Source organism: Lepidochelys kempii, chromosome 2 (genome assembly GCF_965140265.1).
Source record: "Lepidochelys kempii isolate rLepKem1 chromosome 2, rLepKem1.hap2, whole genome shotgun sequence".
Lineage (NCBI taxonomy): Eukaryota > Metazoa > Chordata > Testudines > Cheloniidae > Lepidochelys > Lepidochelys kempii.
In genome coordinates, this window is record NC_133257.1 from 17,111,020 (window position 1) to 17,132,339 (window position 21,320).

The window sequence follows — 21,320 nt, forward strand, 5'->3', positions numbered from 1 at the left end:
TCAAGGATAGAAATATTGGGATGGTCTTTAAGAATAGCTCCAAATAAAATAATTAAGTAAATGAAGGAAAATCTAATCCTAATGAAAAGGCAGATGCAGGATTTCTCAAGTCATCTAAAACTACAGTTGTAGTCCCATGAGTCTAATTTGACTGAACACATTTGACCTCCTTTAACAGTATGCTACTACAGCCGTTATTTCTGTTATGCTCATACCTAGAGGTCCTGAACACACATAGTAGAAAGACTGTAACATTGTGTAATTATGTATTTGTATTACCATAGCGACTTGGGGGTCCTAGTCATAAATGTGCTTCTCCCGTACTAACACAGAACAAAAGCTGATCCAAGAGGCTTACAGTCTTGCATACAATTCTGCTGAAGACCCTGTGAAGCATGTGGTATTTGGAAATACATACAAGTTGTAAGCCACTCACCATTTTTATGAAAATCAGCTGGTAAATTCAGACCCATTCCAGAGGACCCTGGGTAATTAGAGAGACGCTCAATAAGGTTCTGAGGAGAGACGTGGATTATGGAAGGCAGAAACTATGTAAAACGAGTAAGAATTTGAGGGAGTCTGTGGTAGCTCTGAATGTTCCAAACAAAGAGAAGACATGGGCTCTGCCCTGAAGAATGTCCAGTGTCAAACTCTGCATGTTACTTAGTAAACAAAATGTCTCTCTTTGCAGTCTGTGACAGATTCACCTTTCTGCAAATGAGAGGGAATGGAAAGGTGAAGCAGGAGCTGCTTCAGCTAGGAGAAATGCTGTTTTGCTTGACTGATCGATGCCCACAGGAATTTGAATATTATGGTTGCTACTGTGGCCAAGAAGGAAGAGGTTATCCTACAGATGTACTGGACAGGTGCCGGCTCTTCAACAACCTTCTAGTTAGCACTGTCTGTTGTTAATAATGTGTATTATAGTGTTGCCTAGGGCCCACCCAAGATCAGGACTCCATTGTGTTAGACCCTGCCCTGAAGAGCTTTTCTAAACAGATAAGACAGACATGGTAGGGAAAAGGCTAGACCAGGGGTTCTCAAACTGTGGGTCATGACCCCAAAGTGGGTCCTGACCCTGTTTTAATGGGGTCATCAGGGTTGGTGTTAGACTTGCTGGGGCCCGGGGTCAAAGCCTGAGCCCCACTGCTTGGGGCCAAAGCCAAAGCTCAAGGGCTTCCACCCTGGCTGCGGGGCTCAGGCTTTGGCTTCAGCCCTGGGCAGTGGAGCTCATGTTATAGGCCCCCTGCCTGGGGCTGAAGCCCTTGGGCTTTGGCTCACCTGTCCGGGGTGGGCAGAGCTCAGGTGGGCTGAGGCTTTGGTCCCCCATTCCTGGGGTCACGTAGTATTTTTTGTTGTCAGAAGAGGGTCATGGTGTAATGAAATTTGAGAACCGCTGGGCTAGACCGTTCAAGCATAGCAATCAGTGGGATTGTGACAAATGTAATGTTAACGTCTCAGATTTGAGGGGTAGAGTGGTTAGGAGGGGAAAGGAGGGCACAATAGGTGAGGAGAGGGAGGGGAGGAAGTATGAGGAGCAGGTGTGGAGTGAGGTTGAGGTAAAGCATACTCAAGAAATGGATGGGTTGAATAGTAACTTGCAGATAGACAAGTTAGTCTGTTAATATAGATCTATGCTGCACTATCCTTTTGAAGAATGTAAATACCAGGCGTGAAATCCTGACCCCATTGTGGAGTTTTGCATTTACTGGAGGATACATCTAAGAATGAGATAAAATTAGAGAAAATTCACACTAACTCTAAGGAAAGGGAAATCTTTCTCAGGGTGAGGTCCAGTAGCATGTTGAAACGTCACCCTAGGGGAAGTGATGGAAGTCCTGAGCCATCTCAAGTTTGACTACTGGAATACATATTGTAAGGAACTAGCAGGAAAATAGACTCTCCGAGTATAGGTCTTCTCCAGTCCTAACTTATATGACTTATTCCATGGAAGGATTTAGCCCTCACGATACTAGCAGTTTCCAAGTTGTCAGTCAGCTAAAGTCTGAGGGAATATGAGAGACAGATGCCCAGTTTTTGAAAGGATTACTTACGCAATTTATTACATCAGACAAGTTTAAAAAAAAAAAAAAGAGTCTGGTCTCCCTTCCAAAGAACTCGCAGTTGAATAAAGACAAAAGCAAGCGACTGAATGAATGAGAAAGTAATAGTAAGATGATGAAAAGCTTTATTTAACAACTTGTTTGGATAAGAAACATTTTTTCATCAAAGGTTAAAACAAATGTATTCCCAGTTTCAAGATGCAATGAAAATGAATAGCCAAATAATAGCAAATACTGGGAGATGAGTTACTTTTAAGAAAGGTAAACATTTGTTCTTTGTTTTAGGTGCTGTTTCTCCCATCAATGCTGTATGGAACAAGTTAAAAAACTTGGGTGCCAGATAGAGGGAAGTTTGAGATCTGAAGTTGTATGTTTAGATCATAAACCAAAGTGTAAGTTTGGTCTGATGATTAAATTAATGACATTCCCCTTGAGCAAAATAGAGATCAGTGTAGAAGCACACAACTAGAACCGAATCACAGAAGTTAGAAACTGGAAAAAAAAGGGGTTATATTAACAGTGCTCTGACAGCCATTTGGAATTGGCCTTGAGTAGGGGAAAAAAGTGATCAAGTTTAGGTTAGGCTTAGCTAGAATGCACTAGCTAAGCTTGTCCTAAGCCTGAGCACTTTTCCTAGTTAAGCGAAACAGTGTTGTCCACAGAGCACTGGTGGCTCCCAGGGTATGGCTGGCTTCTATCAGTAGGTGGGCACCTGAATGCAAACTGGTCCGTTTCAGAGTGCTAACATCTCCAAGTCCCACTGAAGTCAATGGCAGCTGCAGTTGCTCAGCATCTCTGAAAAATCAGATGACTTGTATTTAGATGCCTAACTATGGATTTAGAAGCCTGAGTTTGAAAACTGGGGTTATGGCTTTACTATAAGTGGTGAGCTGACGACATGTTTTTAAATCTGCTTACACCAATTACGATTTGCTGTCAGCCATTTTTCAACTTCAAAACCTCCCTTTTAAGGCATTGGCTGGAGCATGTGCGAGAAGCTACTGTGTACCTGTGATAAGACAGCTGCTGAGTGTATGGCTGCCGCCTCTTTCAATGAAAGCTTGAGGTTTCTAACCAGGCGAGCATGCCAAGAGAATAGAGTCTCATGTCGGAGCGGAACAGCTGAAAGGCCTGCAGGGGACTCTGGAATAGGCACCAGAACCTCCAGCTCTGAGGAGAGCAGCGAGGAGGCAGGTCCGTGGAGGAGTGCTTTAAGAAGAATAAAGAGAGCTGCACGCCACCCCCCGGGAAAAGCCAGAGCCACACCACAGGAGAGATAGCCAAGTCTCTATATCCAATTGGGAAGTGGCATGGAGGTGCCACCATCAACCGCTGCGTGTCCTATTTTATCTTATCTTTGTAAAGTCTCTTCTACATGTTCGTACAGACCCCAGATTGAATTACAGACTAGGTAACGGGTTATATACGTTAGGATATAGAACTCTGTTCTACAGGGAAACGTGCCCTAAGGACCATTTCCATCTGTCTTACATGATTATTTGAAAGTATCTAGTAGTTTTGTTCAGCTGTTTTGTAAAGACCCCTCTGACAGGTGACTGATTTTTGCTAACACCTCCGGCACTTGGTTACAATTTATTTTGTTTTGTATTGGAAATGAGATGTGTCTCACTGGAAACACACACACACAATTGAAGGGTTGGAATTAGAATTTGATACATTTTCATATTACATGCCACTATGTGTGTAGTTAATGCAGAACTCCTCCATGATTGTAAAATACCAAGCTTAAGATCCATGCTATACTAGTTGCATAACTATGGTAACACTCTCTGGCCAATATCCTTCTTGAATATTCAGGGACGGGGTGGGAGGAGATGAGGAAAATCTGTCAAGACACGTCTCCAAAAAACTGAGCAGATGTCTGCGGTACCTCTACAGAGGTCACCCATCCAGGCTTCAGGGTGCCACAGAGCACATGTTCTCCCTTCAACAACATGGAGCCCCTTCCTATTACATCTTTGGCCGGCTGAGGCCTTAGTTTCCAGTCTATCCCCATTCGCTGTGAATTTTCTTGCCCCGCCTCCTACTGGCTCTGCATGTCAACGGGCAATTGTAACATGCTGCAGAGTTTTATAGGTCTCCAATTTCCCTTTTGTATATTATGTAGACAGGGAGCACAGTGGCATCTTCTGATCAGAACTCATGCACGGGGGCCAAATGATGTGGGGAAGCCTGCATCTCTACTGGCCATGCTGTGACTGTTCTTTGGAGAAACAAACTTCAGCTTCCAGGAATATGGCATGATGCCAACAGTACTAATTTAATAGATTGCTCAAATTAAACTACATTTTTCCTTCCTGTGGCCCACTGTCACGCTTCCCTTATGCCATCTGCATGGAATCAGTGGAGTTACACTGTTAAACTATAGCAGCAAATCAGCCTCTTTCGTGTCCCCCTTTTAGAAAACAAAACAAAACACACCATTGTGAGCTGTAATGAGACCTTTGAGGAGTGGGTGGGAGAAAATTAAAAATCCTTATTCCCAGAATCATTGAAAAATTGAACTGGGAACAATAGCAAATCTAGAGTAATCTGCACTTTTTGCTGCTTTCTGTGGCAGCTACGATTTATTATTATGATGGATGGTTCCAGGCCTTTCCATTGCAGAGTTTTCTGAATGACTTGCTTAATAGGACAACACTGATTTATATAGGTAAGGCTATTGCTACTTAGCAGCTAAGCAATGAAGTACACACAATGAGGTGTTAATTTCAAAGCTTTGATGTGACCAATTAAATGTTAATGCTAGGAAGTAAATTATCTACTTAATCAAATCTCACTGAGAGTTAAATCAACAGCAGCTTCATTGCTTTCGATGCTGGCATATGTTCTGGCACCAATTTTAATCTCATTGCTTCATCTCAGTTCCGATTAGCACCAACAGTGCAATGGGATCCATAGATTTTAAACCCAGAAGGGACCACAATCACCTCCTCTAACCTCCTGCATAGCAAGACCATAAAATGTCAGTCAATGGGACTAGTCAGATGTTTCAGAATGAGTAGGGACATGTGTATGTTTCAAAGGTCAGGGTCTTGAACAGAACAGGCTCTTCCCTCCAGCCCATTCCATGCTTTGAAATTCTTGGTCTCCTAAAACTCACAGTAGACATGGAGTTGTGAACAAGAAATTCTCCCTGGTGGCTAAATAAATGTTTAACCAGTTTGCATGAAAGTTTTTTTTAATTCTGACTTTGAATTGTGTATGAAAATAAAAGACAGGTTGCCTGGGATATTTTCTTCATCATCTAAAAAAAAATCTAAGCAAGTTTTTAGTTTAGAAGTTAAATTAAAGCAGTCTACCACTTTCTGATTTATGACCTAAAATACTGAATATAATCTCATCCCATATATTAAAGTAAATATTTCATTTTTAGTATTTGCAGAAGATTTCTGGTGGTGCTGTCATAGTACGCTTTAACTTAATTAGATCTATAAAATTACTGACAATCTTTACTACAACTGTTGATTTGATTTTACTGTAAATGTGTGAAATGGATATTCAAACAGAAAATTAACTTGAAGTAAACAGTTGACAGTGTAATAAAACCAAATGTCAAATTTTCAAATGTCACCCCCTTTCAGGCTCCTCTTGAAACAAATGAAGATTTCCACTAACATTTTTTACAATAAAGACACTTGCTACTAACTTATAATTGCAACATCTTATCTTTATTATAGTGATTTTTCTGAAATTGTTTCAGTATTTCTTGTCTAGATTCCTGTTTTAAGGGTCTGCAACTTAGTCATCAGAACTTTGCTCTGTGTTGAGCGCAAGGACGTTGTGTGGCCAACAATTAGAACAAAGGCTCTGGAAGCAGAAGGCCTGCGTAGGTTCTTCCACATCATGAAGTTACTTGACTTTGCCCATGTCATCTGGTCTTTTTGCCTTAGTCAGTATTGTGAGACTGTTAGGTAAATATGCAAAATTCCCTTAAAATCCAGTGCTGCATCTGAATGCTCTTTGATAACTAAGTTATCACAAAACCGAGGCATATAGGATACTTACTGTCTTTTTAAAAAAGCAGTACAAGATTAGACCACTGTGGAAAACGCCACAGTGCAGCGGGCTGGACTAGATGACCTTGAAAGGTCCCTTCCAGTCCTGCATTTCTTTGCTAATCATTTGCAACGGAGCAAAACCAGTAGAGTGAGCTTGCTTCAGTGACAGAGCAGAGGATTACTGTGGGTCTGCTGGAGGTACAAGTTACCATCACAGTTCATAATTAAGAAAGCAGCTAGCAAATGTTTAGGGAAATGTCCCACACATAAGGAGTGAAAATCCTGACCTCATAGATGTTAATGGGAGTTTTTCCATTGCATTCTATGGGACCCGGATTCCCCCCCAGGACTTTTAGGGAAAGCCCACCAAAGGAATAGCAACATGAAAAACTGAAGGGAGGGATAGTATGTGGTTGTGAATCCTCCCGTTAGTGGAAGGAATCACTTCCCTCATTATCAATTGAAGTATGTACACCTTTTAAAATACAAGATTGGTGAAGAAAACTGATAGAAAGTTCTAAGCCTACAACCCCGCACTAACATTTAATCACAAAAGGTGTGAAGGTTGGCAAAGTGGAGGGTTGGCGAAGTGACTTGAGAAATTACATCCACAGGCAAATCCAAACGAACCTCACACATTCCTTCAAGATGCACTGCTAGGTCCAAAAGTGATCATTTAAATATCCACTTCAGCAAAAAAACAGGATTAATCTACAATAATCTACAAAATGCCCGTTCTTTTAATCTGACACGGAGGATGAGTTTTGATACTAAACAATAGGTATTCATACTAAATTTCAGAACTGGACTTTTAGAAGTTCTCTTAACAGCCTTTTTGGCAGAATGACTGCAATTTGTTTTCTACATCATGTCATTTACAAATAAAAAGTGACAACAAAGAGGTCAGTCAGCTAATTAGCTGAAAGGAAAAACTGGCCTTTGAAAGAAATGAATTTGACAATTAGCAAATTCAAATGAGCACAAGCTAATTCCTCTAATATAGATTGATATTGCTGCTTTGAAACCCTCAGATAAAACTAATGTTTCAAAGAAAGTCCTTTCTGGCAACTGTTAGGATTTAATATTAGATGCAGAACTTTCCAGCTCATAATGAACACAGTATGCTCATTCAGAGATAAAGTTACATGCCAATAATGCCTCCATCAGCTTTATTTAGCTTCACAGACTGCTCCACTCAAATGATCCTTACTTACCTTATGTTAGACAGACTACATTATAAGCATGCTGCTATTTTACCATGACAGTTAGATAAAGTCACGAATACTTTCTGCGGGCATATTCCCCACCTCTGGCATTTCATGAAGAATTTAACATTCGCTAAGCCAGTTAACATTACTACTTATATCTAAATCTGTACAAATTAAGTCTCCAATCCTGAAAAGAATTTACTTACATGCTTAATTTTGCTCATTGAGTAAGCCCACCGAAGTCATTGAGATTACTCAGTGGGTAACGTTAAGCAAATGCATAAGTGCTTGCAGGATCAATGCCTATAAAAATGAAATCTTAACTGAGCATCAACTGTATTTAATCACCATTAGAGTTCAATGAACAGAATCCATCTCCATGATATATATATATATATAACAATTAAATGAAGCAGAAATCTATGAAAGGAATTTCTAGTTAGGTCCAAACCACACAGAAACTTTTCACTCTACTTGTAACTGGTAAGGAGTATGGTTGGCTAAAAGCATGCTGTGTGTCTGTAGTAAGCAGTGTTAATACACTTAGCACAATGGGGTCCTGGTCCATGAAGGGCTCCTATGTAATTAATAGCTAATGACTGCTTACTGCTTCTGCTAGATAATTAGTCTGGCATGTGATCTGGTTGCTGTCACCATTTAGGCAAACTTATTTTTGCCTGTGGCCTAATCAGTAGCATAGACTTGAGTTCAATCAACAGTCCCACTGGAGTCTGGGAACCCAAACGACCTTCAAAGTCCTCTGGCATTTCAGGAATATGGTAACCTTGATCCAAAAAAATCAATAGGACTAGCTTTATTTGCAGTACTATGACCCCCGAATGTAGATTTCCCTGTGCCAGAGTATGCCCAGGCAGCAACAGTCCCGTATTCTTGGGTAGTCTCTAAACTGCTATGACTACTCTACTACCCAGAATGAAGTTGCTATCATACAGCTGGATTTGTTCTGGCTGCTGCCTGTTCACGCAGGGTTGCTCTATATTTAAAAGGTAGGTTGACATAACTACAGTAGTCCAGGGTGTGAAAAAGCCAATACAGCTCACCCCCAGTGTAGACGCAGCCATGTTGTTGGAAGAGTGCTTCGGTGACAGATACTTTTGTTTAGGAAAGTGATATTCCTACACTGATGGAGAAATCCCTTTTGGTGGGCTAGGCTGGGTGTACACTACAGGGTGATAGCGATGTCAGAGCCTCCTTAGTGTAGAGACAGCCACATCCCCCCCATACCCACACCGCCAAACACATATGGTCCAGACAACCATGACATCATCCTGCCAGTGGGCAGAGTTTGACCTGGCTCAGAATTTGCCCTTATTGTTCAATTTGACATTATAAATGGACAGAAGCCCTTCATTTGTCCACCTGGTTTACACACATCACCTCACTCAGAATGTAGCTACCCCTTTCTGCCCTGCATTGCTTCTGGGCTGTCCCACCAAAATCCATAAGCTAGTAATCACTGCAATCTGGAGGGCCAGGAAGGGCTCCATGATGCAAAATAGTCACTTTTTGAGATAGAGGATTATGGGATTTGTGAAAGAAAGCCTAGGCATAAAGGGTGCGGGGGGGATGGTTCTTAAAGATAGCATAGTTCATAGGCTATCCAGAACATACCCCTAAAAAAGTTATAAGAATGCTAGGTTCGGGATGAAGGGGGGCAAATAGGCTGTGATGGTAGAAAAGCTGTGTTTGGACAAAACCCCCAACATATTAACCTGTAACTATAAGCTGAACATGCCTCTAACTGGTTGCAAAATCATAGTGTAGCATGGATAGATTCTTATATGTGGCTATCAGCAAAAGCTACAATATTATTCCCTAAAATGACTATAACAATGTGTTAGATACATGGTTGCCCTTAACCACGACAGAGAGCCATGTTAGCATCTCTTGCTTGTAGCATAAATATGAAATTGAGGACTACTAATGGTATCTATATTATCTAACATTCCAAATGTGTCGTATTGTAAAGTGGTTCCCCTCCAGTAACTCTGTATACACACGTGCCTGGTTTGAGACGGAAAAAAGCTTAGGTCCTTCTCTTCTATATACCTTAAGAGGCTACCCAGACCCTTAAAGAAAAATCTGATCTACATGGGACATTCTGAAAAACATTAAGATGATTACAGCATCTGATCTTACTAATTCTCTTCTTCTACCACTGTGAGATAACCCTTGCCTCAGGATCAAGGCCAACTCCATACTTAAGATGATTTGGGTAGAAAAAGGATTAACAAGAATTAAAGATACAACACAAGATGAGAGACTGGCCTCCTTGCTACCGATGTGTTGCAGTTCTTTCTTTCAGCAGCTATGCTCCAGGAATCATACAAGGATAGAGGACAACCTGTCTGTTTCAACTCTCTCACCTCTACAAGATCGTATGAAGAAATATGGAAACAAAAGTCACTTTGTAGGAACTACTTATAGGTGATTTGCATTACCTCTCAATCTCAGTCTCAAAGAAAAATTGGAAATCTCAGTCTCAAAGAAAAATTGGAAAGAGAACCTAGCCTTACTATCACAATAGAAACCCAGGAGGATCTCTGTCAATGTGAAAGATACTTCAAGTTCTTTATCCTTCCGATTCTTCCAGAACAAGATATTGAACAGGAATTATTGGACTCCAAAATATTTATTTAAAGCTAGATTGGCAATACACAGCGAATGTTGGAGATGCGAACAGTCACATGCCAACCTTTCACACATCTTCTATACCTGTCAAAAATGCACGTGTTCTGAAACGCCACATTCCGTGCTCTCTCAGAAACTAAGTGTTGCTATTTTTCCTTCTCCAAGCTTATGTATGTTAGGGGGGCTGAATGAGTTGATATTATCAGTTAACCGTTTATTAGCCAAAAGAGTTATTCTGAGAAAAAGGAAATCTGCAATTTGTCCTTCATATACAAACTGACTTAGCAAGCTCTCTATTACTGAATTAATGGAAAAAGTGACTCATAGAAACACTTGGAAAAAATATGAGAATGCCAGGTCACACATGAAACTATTGCATATTTTTGCAGTTTACTATATTAGTCCCCTATACTCATAGGTTATGTTCTCACTTATTTAGTCACTTTAACAACTGATGTGCTCTATGACCTCTACAGGTTCATGTGTTTTTTTGTTTGTTTTTTCCCCACTAGGTTTTACAAATAACGAACACTGAATTGTTATTTATATGGTATTTCCATCTTGTGCTTGCATTTATATATTTTTTATTTCGTTATATATTTAATATTTTATATAAAAAACAAAAAGTAACTTAAAAAAAGAACTTACTGACTGTGGTATGTAATCTATCGCTTAAATCACCCTCTACCAGATGACTGGTGGATAGCTAATGTAAAGTCTGTTTTTAAAAAAGGCTCCAGAGACAATCCTGGCAATTACAGGCTGGTAAGCCTAACTTCAATACTAGGCAAATTGGTTGAAACTAGTAAAGAACAAAATTTTCAGATACATAGATAAACATGATATGTTGGAAAATTCAACATGTCTTTTTGTAAAGGGAAATCATGCCTCACCAATCTATTAGAATTCTTTGAGGTTGTCAACAAGCAAGTAGAGCAGGGTAATACAATCAACATAGTATACTTGGACTTTCAGAAAGTCTTTGACAAGTCATCAAAAGGTCTTAAACTAAGAAGCCATAGGATAAGAGGGAAGGTCTGCTCTGGGATCAGTAACTGGTCAAAAAAGATAGAAAAGAAAGGGTAGGAGTAAGTGGTCAGTTTTTACAATAGAGAGGTAAGAGAGTCTCCCCAATTATATGCACTGGGACCGATGCTGCTTAACATATTCATAAATGATCTGGAAAAAGGGGTAAACAGTGAGGTTGCAAAGTTTGTAGACGATACAAAATTACTCAGGATAGTTAAGTCCAAAGTGCAACGAGTTACAAAGAGATCTCCCAAAACTGGACAACAAAATGGCAGATGCAATTGGATGTTCATAAGTGCAAAGTAATACATATTGGAAAACATAGTCCCAACTATGCATACAAATTGATGGGGTCTAAGTTAGCAGTTACCACTCAAAGAGATCTTGGATTCTCTGTGGATAGTTCTCTGAAAACATCTGCTCAGTGTGCAGCAGCAGCAGTCAAAAAAGCTAACAATGTCAGGAACCATTAGGAAAGGGATAGATAATAAAACAGAAAATGTGTCACTATATAAATCCATGGTACGCCCACACCTTAAATATTGTGTGCAATTCTGGTTGCCCCATCTCCAAAATGGTATATTAGAATTGGAAAATGAACAGAGAATAGCAACAAAAAATTCGGGGTATTGAACAGTCTCCTTGTTAGGGGAGATTAAAAAGCTGGAACTGTTTGTCTTAGGAAAGAGATAACTAAGGGGGGGATATGATAGAAGTCTATTAAATCATGAATGGTATGGATAAAGGAAGTGTTACATACCCCTTTCCATAATAAAAGAACTAGGGATCACTCAATGAAATCAATGGGCACCCAGATTTAAAACCACCAAAAAGAAGTACTTCTTCAACACGAGGCACAATCAACATGTGGAAATCATTGCCAGGGGATGTTGTGAAGGCCAAAACTACAACTGGTTCAAAAATCAATTTCATGGAGGATATGTACATCAATGGCTATTAGCCAAGATGGTCAGGGACGCAACCCCATGTGTTGCCCTGGATTTGAGGGGTGTATATACCCCAGAATGTGACTGAGCTAATTGTAACCATATTATGTGAATACAGCCACCCTGAATTAATAATATAGAATATCACATAGTTTCAAGTTAATTTGGAGACAGGCTTTCAGAAGCAAGGTCAAAACTAGCTACAGTTTCTGCTAATCAGAATAGGAGGAAGAGACAGACAACTGAAACTGAAAACCTTGGTGGTTGGAAAACCTTGAATCTAGACACCTCCAATATTAAAAGTTTATTGAAAGTCAGAAAAGTGATGATCCAGTAGGGGTCATTATGACCTATGCATTTTGTAGAAGTTAGTTATAAAACAGACGTTTTTCCTGACACCCTTTTTCCCCGGCGGGTAAGCATCTGGCCACTGTGAATCTGCTATTAATTATTCAATACCGTTCCAGATGTTAGGTAAATATGTGGGATGTTCTAAACCTATTGCTTGTGTGTGTGTGCTTATATCTAATAAACTGCAATGTTAGACAACAGCCGCTCACTTGCATATAATCCTTGATCAGACAGAATCGCTGTGTTCCTACTGATTTATTCCTGACACCACCTGGAGTGAAATAGTTAAGTTGCCCCTGCTGGGGCTTCTGAAAATCCCGGGTAAGACATGCTCTGGGTGTCCTTAAACCTCCAACTGCCAGAAGCTAGGACTAGATGACGGGATGGATAACTTGAAGTTGCCCTGTCTTGTTCATTCCCTCTGAAGCATCCTGCACTGCCCACTTTCAGAAGACAGGATACTGAGCTAGATGGACCGTTGGTCTGACCCGGTAGGGCTGTTCTTATATGCCCTTAGGAATGCGTTTTAAGTTTTGCTGCTGCCTAATATCTTGTTGAACTTTTCCAACAAGTCCCAACTTTATGAAGAAGTGAAATGTTTTGGGTTTGCAAAATAACTGTCTGTATTAAGTGAAATTTTATTTTGCTTTCTCAACGATAAGCAAGTATTATATTTAGGACAGCACTGATTTCTTAACCTCAAGTATCATACAGTAATTCATACTGTAATTGTTCAAATTAATTTGTAACAAACTCAGCTATTTTAACTTTTTAGTTTATTTTATTGCTGAAATGTACATTGCACAGTGTATTCTTACATTTCATGAAACTGGTTCAACACCAACAGTAAAGACTGTATGGGCATCAATAAAACAGACACATTAGCCCTACTCTGAACAGGCTAATTTTGTTTCTTCTAAATTAACATAATTTTAATTTACCTTAAAATGAACTGCTATCAAAAACCATAATTACTCAAAGTGACATTACATTTAAAAGAATTTAAAGCAGAAGCTGGAATACATACAAATGTCAACTGGACATGAAGTGATAAACATTCAAACAGTATTCAAACTGTCACAGACACGACAAGCCCAGTATGCACACTTCGTATTCTAAGCTCTCCAACTCTTTTCAAGACCAGAAAGAAATAAAAGATTCAAAGCAACTGTATACATTAAAACAGCATTCTGAACAATTTGATTTCAAAATACCTACAATTTATTACCTACATTAAACAATGAGTACAACATATTATGCAGCAGACTTCCACAAATCCTCAATTCTCATCTGTCTGAAGTAGCTTCAGTACTCAACTTGCAGACTCCCTGCATTTTCAGCAGGGAAGAAATTATATATCAGGCAAAGTCCCAAAAGATTACAGATCTTTAGTTCCTTAACATCTGCACATCCTGAACAAGGCTAGTCTGAATTTAGGACATGTGGGAGCCTATCTTGTGATTAAATGAAAAAAAAATCTTCATCAATAGACTTCAAATGAATGGTACATGAAATGTTGAATATAATTTTTCTCATGCAGTATACATGCAACAGAATTTAGTTAATCTGAGAAAACTTTATATTTACACCACAGTCTGCGTATTACAAGAGTGCAAATGAAAGTACATTCTTTATTTCTTATTCTTTAGACTCTTTAATTCTATTTCTTTTTTGTATAAATGTGCACAGTGTTACTTTATAAAATCACATCAGTGTGGATGATGATTGTTCTACATTGCGTCCCTAGCTTACATCTAATTAAAAAAAATACACTCTGTTTATATAGGTCAAAATCTAATATCTTACCTTAAAAAACAAAAAGTGAAAACTAAAAACTAAGGTGACAACGAGTTCTACTAATGTTGTTGACTCTGGTCTGATCAGGATGATACGTTGCAGCAGTAACAATCACAACGGAATGCTGTAGGTAAGAGGTTGTTTCGTCATCCACTAACAGCTGTGATTGCACTGTCAAACTGAAAAAAAGGTCTCAATTACCTTTCTGAGTTTTGTGAATGCTTCCTGAAAGTCTTGATGTGTCATCTCATAGGTCTAAATAGCTGAAATTTCTTTGGAAACGTGCTGTTTCACTCCTTTAAAGATAGTTTAAAGGAACATTGTACTTAAGTTTAAAAATCCAGAAGCCCTACATTTTTCAGCAAGTGTGGAAATTGCCAAGGACAGTTAACATATTGACTAGCTTCCTAATCAATTTATAACAAGAGTTATTAGTTTAATACACTATTCATCTCAGCCCTGACCCATTCAAAGAAATATATTGTTTTGAATTTAATAAGTTTGTATTGAGAATGAAAGTTGATTATATTTGCTGCTTCAGAAAAATCCAGCTAAACCTAGACTACAAAGCTCACTGCTAATAGCACTGGACTATTAGAACTTTTCATTTTTACGCACAGAATTTCTCAATGGGTCATGAAGACAACATTGTCATTACCATCAAGGGCCAAGCAACTTACTGTACAGCACAGTTTTATGTACAGAGCTAACAAAAAGTTATGTTCTGTGTATGTATTTGAAATTTATACTCAGGTATCTAAACCTATGAAAGTTACCACATCGGTTTTCAATAATCACAGGAAGACTTGTCAAATGCAACAAAAATGTATACAAACAGCTATAGCTGCAAAATGCTTTTGCTTGAAAACACATCTAAATTGATAATTTTCAAGAGAATTCATCCAGTTTTCTTTCAATTTGCAAAATATCATTAAAAACCTATTTTACTAAACTACACAGAGCAACATTTCATATAATCTTATGTTCTGTGTTTATAATTTCACAAATGAACTAGTATTTAAAGTACTTATCCATTTAAAATGCCCTCAGTTTGTTGCTATACTAAATATATATTTATTTATTATAATTCAGACAGCAAAATACTACTGCATTTTCAAAAGCATAGTCTGTAAACTATACACATAAGACATGAAAAATATTGCACAAGTCAGAGCTCCAAGAGGAGGATTTACATCTCTCAAGCAGAACATTGCAACTTTCGGCAGGAAACAGCACATGTGCTGGATTTCTAAAAAGCACATTTTGTTAATCATTTACTAGGAACAATATTTAACAATTGGATGACCAGTCATATTTATTAGTGAAACTTAACAGGTAAAAGGTTGCCTATTTAATGTATTTCAAAATAATGGAATAAATAGCTACTAGACAGCAACAGTATAGGGAGCTAAGACATTGCTCCACTGATACATATGGTAACAGAAAGCATGCCGAAAGCACTCTACCCAAATCTGGAAACCCAGGTGGAAGGAAGCCACCAGGCATTGCAGATATAGCCCCCAATTCTAGGAAATTGTATTTCTGTAAACTCATTTTTAAAGTCTCTGAAACTCTAGAACAGACTGGCAAAAGAGGAGGAAATATTTACTTCTGACTTTTAAACCTACTGAAATATGAAAAATGACTAAGTGAAATAATAAGGTAACATAACAAAACTAACTTCAAATATTAGAGAATAGTTAAAATAATTGAAAGTTTGGTTAAAAATCATTCCTATATACTGTAGGTCCATCATTTTTCTACAAAACTATTAATCTAAATTAACAAAGAACTTGAAAACTCATCTTGGTCTGTTTATTGTACTCTACTCTAAATAATGTCCTGCAGACTTCAGAAGACACTTAATACACACAAAGATCTGGAAACTTCATCTCATAGACTGGAACGGATTGGTAATGAGCATGTCCAGCAGTAATGGTCATCGTTCCCGAGGGGCTAGGAGGAGGACTGTAAAGAAGGAAGGAGAAAACAAAGGCATACAATTCAAGTTTTCACAATAATATGTAATCTGTTACTACTTTTAACTTCCTAGAGTACTTGGAAACTTGATACTAAATTTCTTTCCATCCTTACTGTACCCTTTTCCTACATTTGTAATGAAGCCAAATTATAATGGCTGATTTTTGTTTGTATCTTTACCTGAATCACCAGTTTTGTTGGTGTCAACATAACTATCGAGATAGGACTTTTGATTTACAATATTACCTCAAATGCAGAACAGATGTGCATGGCACTTCACAATACATAGATTGCTAGCTAATACCTAGAGCACATGCAACAAAGGGAGAATTCAACATTTTTGTAAGCATGACGAATATATATATAAAATACATTTATAAAAATACTCCAGTGCTGTGTTGCCAATATATATTTTCACATCTTTCAGCAAATATTTTTCAAACTTACGCCCAATTCTGTCCAGTTATATAGGTGGAACTTTCTTAGGAACCCAATTAAACCCTAATTAATGGATACAATCATAGAAGATCTTCAATAATTTTAATGGAAAAAAAACCCAAGTTTTATCCTTAACAATACCTCTAATTATATGGTTTGGATAGAAAAGAGGTTGACCTTTTTAAAACAGAAAATATTTGATGAGCTAATATGCTAATCTTGACACAGGGTATTTTCCTCTAAATAAAAAAAAAAATCAGAATAGTAACAATAAAATCAAATGTTTTGTAAATGAGGCTATTTCAATAATGTACATGAGACTAACATCTTAAAGTAGCACAGAATTTTCTGACAACTACCTTACTTTTAATTAATTCCCTTTTGTGCATAAAACCTTACCGAATGGTGAGCTCCAATATCTGTGCAAGTCTATCATGAAGAAAGTTTGCCTACAAAGAGAACAAATTTAAATATTGTAATGATATCCTGTAAAACCACTGTACACAGAATGACTACGAATAAGAATCCTGGACTGGTTTAGTGGAATATACTCCCAATTTCAGAGTTTTGCTTCCCTGTTGCAGCAAGGACTCAGTTGTGTGAAGGCAAAAGAATAGCAACTGGGAGTTTATTAACAAAACTGAAGTAGATTTTTATTTCTTAAAAGATGGGGGGGGGGGGAGAGAATGACCCTTCCAGTCAATTAAAGCATGTTGGCGTGATCCAAAAGTTGCATTTACTTGCAATTCCAGAGTGAAATAATCATGGCTCTGAAGCCCAGTCTCAAAGGCAACAAAGGTAAAAGTGTGTGTAGTTTGTGGAGGGTGGAGGACAAAGGTCTGGGCTACACTAGAGTTAGGCTGATGTAAGGCAGCTTACGTTAAACTAACTCTGCCAGTGTCCACACTACAGTGGTGTTCCACTCCAGGTAAGTCACCCACTACATCGACTTAACTCCACCTCCGCGAGAGGCGTAGCGCTTAGGTCGACGTGGCTGGAGTGTGGGGCACTGACAGCCGCACAGGGCTGACAGCTAGAGTGCACCACCCCAGTGCTGAGAGCCCAAACTGTAAGCCAGGCACAGGGGTCTCAGCCAGCACCCCCACCTGCCCTGGGCCTGGTGTAGGCCTTAATTTCACAGCAGGGAGCCTACCAGCAATGAAGTTGACATCCTTGTCAGTTTCTTGGCAGCTATAATTTCACATTTCATCTCCAGCTGTCATCCTTGGGGCCCTGAGGCTCCAGCTGTGAGCTTTGTGCCAGGCTGACAGGCAGAGCCGGAGAGGAAATGCGACATCATAGCAGCCAAGAAACTGACAAGAATGTCAGTCTGCCAGTAGGTTTTCTGCTGTGAAACTGAGCCCTGCTTAGCTCACAGCTAGGGCTGTCAACCCCAGGGCAGGGAGCTCCAGACGTGAGCCTCATGAGGCAGTCAGTGCCCACACAATGCCCCACTTCAGTGGGTGCAAGTACTCCTGATGAAGACGTGCACCACCGGAAGAAGGAGGGCAGTGTGGACACCAACAGCTAATTTAATTGCTGAGGTGGTTGTAGGCCGACCTAATTTTGTAGTGTAGACAAGCCAAAAGAAGGTTCACACACAATCCCTAGCCCAGTAGGGTCCTGGTCTATAACTAGGGTTCCTCGTCACTAAAGCAATACAAATAATAAATAGTAATAATAGCAGCTCTGTGAGATGTAGGGGACCCAACCCATTCAGGGTATATATAATTTTGATTTCCTACACAGATTAAAAATTCAGAGCACAGATGAAGGCAAAAAGGCAACAACTATTTTCTTTTAACAGTAAGCATGATCATGAACCACCCTTTACCCACGTATCTCCCTCATCACTTGTACAAAAACCTTTAAAACAATATAAAATGTACCAAGTACTCACTTTTGTTTCACATTGTGCTGCAATTTCTTCAAAAGGTGCTTTTTGGAACTTTTCAATCACAAGACGCCTCTTTTCTTTCTCCTGCTCTTCAAGCCCAGTATTATCTTTTAAAAAATGAAGACAGTTCTAATTTATGCTTAAACAGATTTCCTACAATAAGTGAAAGGATAAAACATTAAGATGTCTTCATTTTTTTACTACTACTTCTTAAAATTAAGACATAAGGCTAGAATCTTTGAAATGAATAGTAAAAAGTAGTCATAGGTTAGGCAGACTTATTGAATAAGTTCTAGTTAGTCAAATTTCCTGTAATAATGGAACATGTACTTGAGAATCAGTGTAAAAAGGTGAACACAATGTCTTGACCTGTGGTCCCAACTCAGTTTCCACTCAGTCCATCAGTAAGAGTTTTGCCTGAATAGGGACTGCAGGATTTGCCAAGTAAGTTATTGTTTGAGCACAGGAGGTCAACACAGATGCAGTGGAATGTGGTCCAAACTTCATCCAGTGGCCATATTCTTGGATTTATAGTATTTTACACTATGCAATCCATTATCCATCTTTTGCTATCTTCTTGCCCTTACATGTGGGGCAGTAGGCTGAAAACAGGTGCTAAGACTTTTTGCGGCTTCTTTTTTTCCAATATACTTAACATGGGGATTGGTACTAATTCTTCAGGTTTCAGAGTAGCAGCCGTGTTAGTCTGTATCTGCAAGTGTACAGAAGCATTCTTCAAGTGTACACAAGACCATCAACTCCATACACTATTCACTTTTTTTTTTTTAAAACAGTCAGCCTAACAAATTTAACTTGGGATCAGAAAGTCAAATTGGACTTTCATGCATCATAACCAGCAGTAAAGAGTTTGCAAACTAAGTTATACCCTCAGTAACACCCTGTTGTCTTGTAGCCTTATGTTCCAAGTTACACTTTGTTATGGACATGGACATAGTGTGACTTGCATAATCTTTATTACTGGTGGTGAGATGTCAGAAGGAAGAACTCAGATTCATTTTCAGACCCTAGGTTAAGTTTGCTGGGTTGGCAGTTGGAAAAACACCTTTTTAATCATGAACTGAGCATATCTGACATGGAAGTTTGAGACAAAAATGGAATTCCTCTGAAGCCCATAATGCTAATTTCATACACTATACTCAGAGAACTCCCTTTGAGGGCTTGACCATTTCTCACTATATTAAAGGTGCTTTACAGATATTTACTTAACTGAAATTCACACAAGCTAGGGATAAAACATTGTGTGAATTGCTTAAGTGTTTTTCAAGCTTTGACCTGTAAAGGCAAAGTTCCAGAAACCGTTAGAAATAAGAATTCATTTACCAGCTTTTCAGTAAGTCACACCAGCTATAGGTAAAGAGAAGATTTCTCTAAGAAATGCTGAAGATCATTTAAGGGGTTTGTGGTTTCAAATCAACCTGCTATATGATGAGAAACTAATATAGTATTTTAAGTATGCTATGTTGGCAAAGCTTTTTTCTGGCAAATATTTCATTTACTGGAGAAGTGTAAATGCAGTATTGCAATAAATCTCACCAATTGCTTTCTTCAAAGCTTCAAAAGTGATTTCTTCAGTATTATTGACCTAAAGGAAATAAGTGATTTTTAATTCAGTGAAACAACACAAATTGCTGAAGAATAAGTAATTTGTCTGTACTCAACTATAATTTGGCTTAAATGGCACAAATGTTTTTTCTCACACAAGACTAAGGCCCAGATTTTTAAAGGTATTTACAAGTTGCTGTGTTCAATGCTGTACATTTCAAAAGGGACTTAGGAGCCAAAATCCCAATGGGAGCCTAAGTGCCTAGATTTAGGCTCCTCAATCAGTTGGGCATTGCAACGTTGAGTGCAGCAATGCCTAAATACCTTTTAAATTTTTTACCCTAACAGAGTTTTTATTTAAGCGACAGATTACTGTGAATACATAAGGTAGTCTTATATTTCTTTACCATTGCAATGACTCACGTTTAGTGATCCACCTATTTTATTATATACAAAACTGGTAGTTCCAGCCATACTTATGGTTGCCTGACACGTCATTATTAACACCCATTTTTCAGTTGCCTATAAGTTTACAAAATTAACTACTTGTGCTGAAATGCCTCAGGTTGATTTTTGATTTTATATTTTAATTTAATTTTTTTCGATAAATTTCAGCAAAAAAAATTCAGCAGCTTCTGGGAAAGAGATTAAGGAAAATACATTTTACCTAGCACCTTTATGCTTTGTAACATGGACTTGAAATTTGCCAAGGGGTGGCCTGTGTGTCAGTATGTGGTTTTTGCTGCTGGGGAAAACAAAACAAAACACCCTGCCAAGTTATAAGCCCGTGAAAAACTGCAGTTTGCACATGCTCAGTAGAGACTTGTTAACATTGACAGCTAAATTCCTTTAAATTTTTTGCCTGAACTGAGCAAGTTCCATCACAGGGTTGAGCAGGACTTTCCCTACAATTGCTGTTCTCGGCTGCTATGGGTGGCTAAGGAACTGGGCACCAGAACAGAGGAGATGACTCTGTTCTATGCTCTCAATACTCTCCCTACTGCCACCCAGGCAACATGAAAGAGGAAACTGAGTCAAATGGAGAGGACACAAAAGCCTGACCTAGAATTTGGAGGAGGGATGTGGTGAAATACAGAGGAAGGAGCAGACTGGATCCAAGAGCATGGTGTGGGAAGGAAAGACTGGGGCTGGGAACAAGGGAAGTTAGGTTCTAGGGACTGATTAGGCCAGAAAACTGGGACCTGGGTGGAGAAGAGGGGCGGCTGAGACTGTGAAACAGTTTAGGGACAGGATGGAGAAGGTGTGGGGACTAGGACAAGCTAGGCAAGGAGAATGGGACAATGAGCTAAGGGCTCTAATCATCCCAAGCTGCACACCTACAATTAATGCACACTTTTGACCTTACTTTCTGT

The 21,320-nt window shown here is 38.9% G+C and overlaps 2 protein-coding genes across 16 annotated transcripts in view; one reads left to right on the forward strand and one right to left on the reverse strand.

Annotated features, from left to right (window-relative positions):
• Positions 1–5,430, forward strand: part of LOC140906347 (otoconin-90-like) — an 85,881-nt gene extending 80,451 nt beyond the window's left edge. For all 7 annotated transcript variants that reach the window (XM_073330099.1, XM_073330100.1, XM_073330101.1 and 4 more), the window contains 3 exons: positions 692–866; positions 2,349–2,455; positions 3,036–5,430. In XM_073330099.1, the coding sequence (XP_073186200.1) occupies positions 692–866; positions 2,349–2,455; positions 3,036–3,343 (590 nt within the window). In that variant the 3' untranslated portion in view covers positions 3,344–5,430. The remainder of the gene's footprint in view (positions 1–691; positions 867–2,348; positions 2,456–3,035) is intronic.
• Positions 5,431–13,031: 7,601 nt separating this feature from the next.
• The window catches only part of EFR3A (EFR3 homolog A), a 189,976-nt gene continuing 181,687 nt past the window's right edge, over positions 13,032–21,320 (reverse strand). For 8 of the 9 annotated variants that reach the window (XM_073330119.1, XM_073330112.1, XM_073330111.1 and 5 more), the window contains 4 exons: positions 19,939–19,987; positions 18,388–18,491; positions 16,887–16,936; positions 13,032–16,037 (listed from right to left, as the gene is read on the reverse strand). In XM_073330119.1, coding sequence (XP_073186220.1) covers positions 15,932–16,037; positions 16,887–16,936; positions 18,388–18,491; positions 19,939–19,987 — 309 coding nt within the window. In that variant the 3' untranslated portion in view covers positions 13,032–15,931. The remainder of the gene's footprint in view (positions 16,038–16,886; positions 16,937–18,387; positions 18,492–19,938; positions 19,988–21,320) is intronic. The other variant, XM_073330113.1, reaches the window with a different exon arrangement.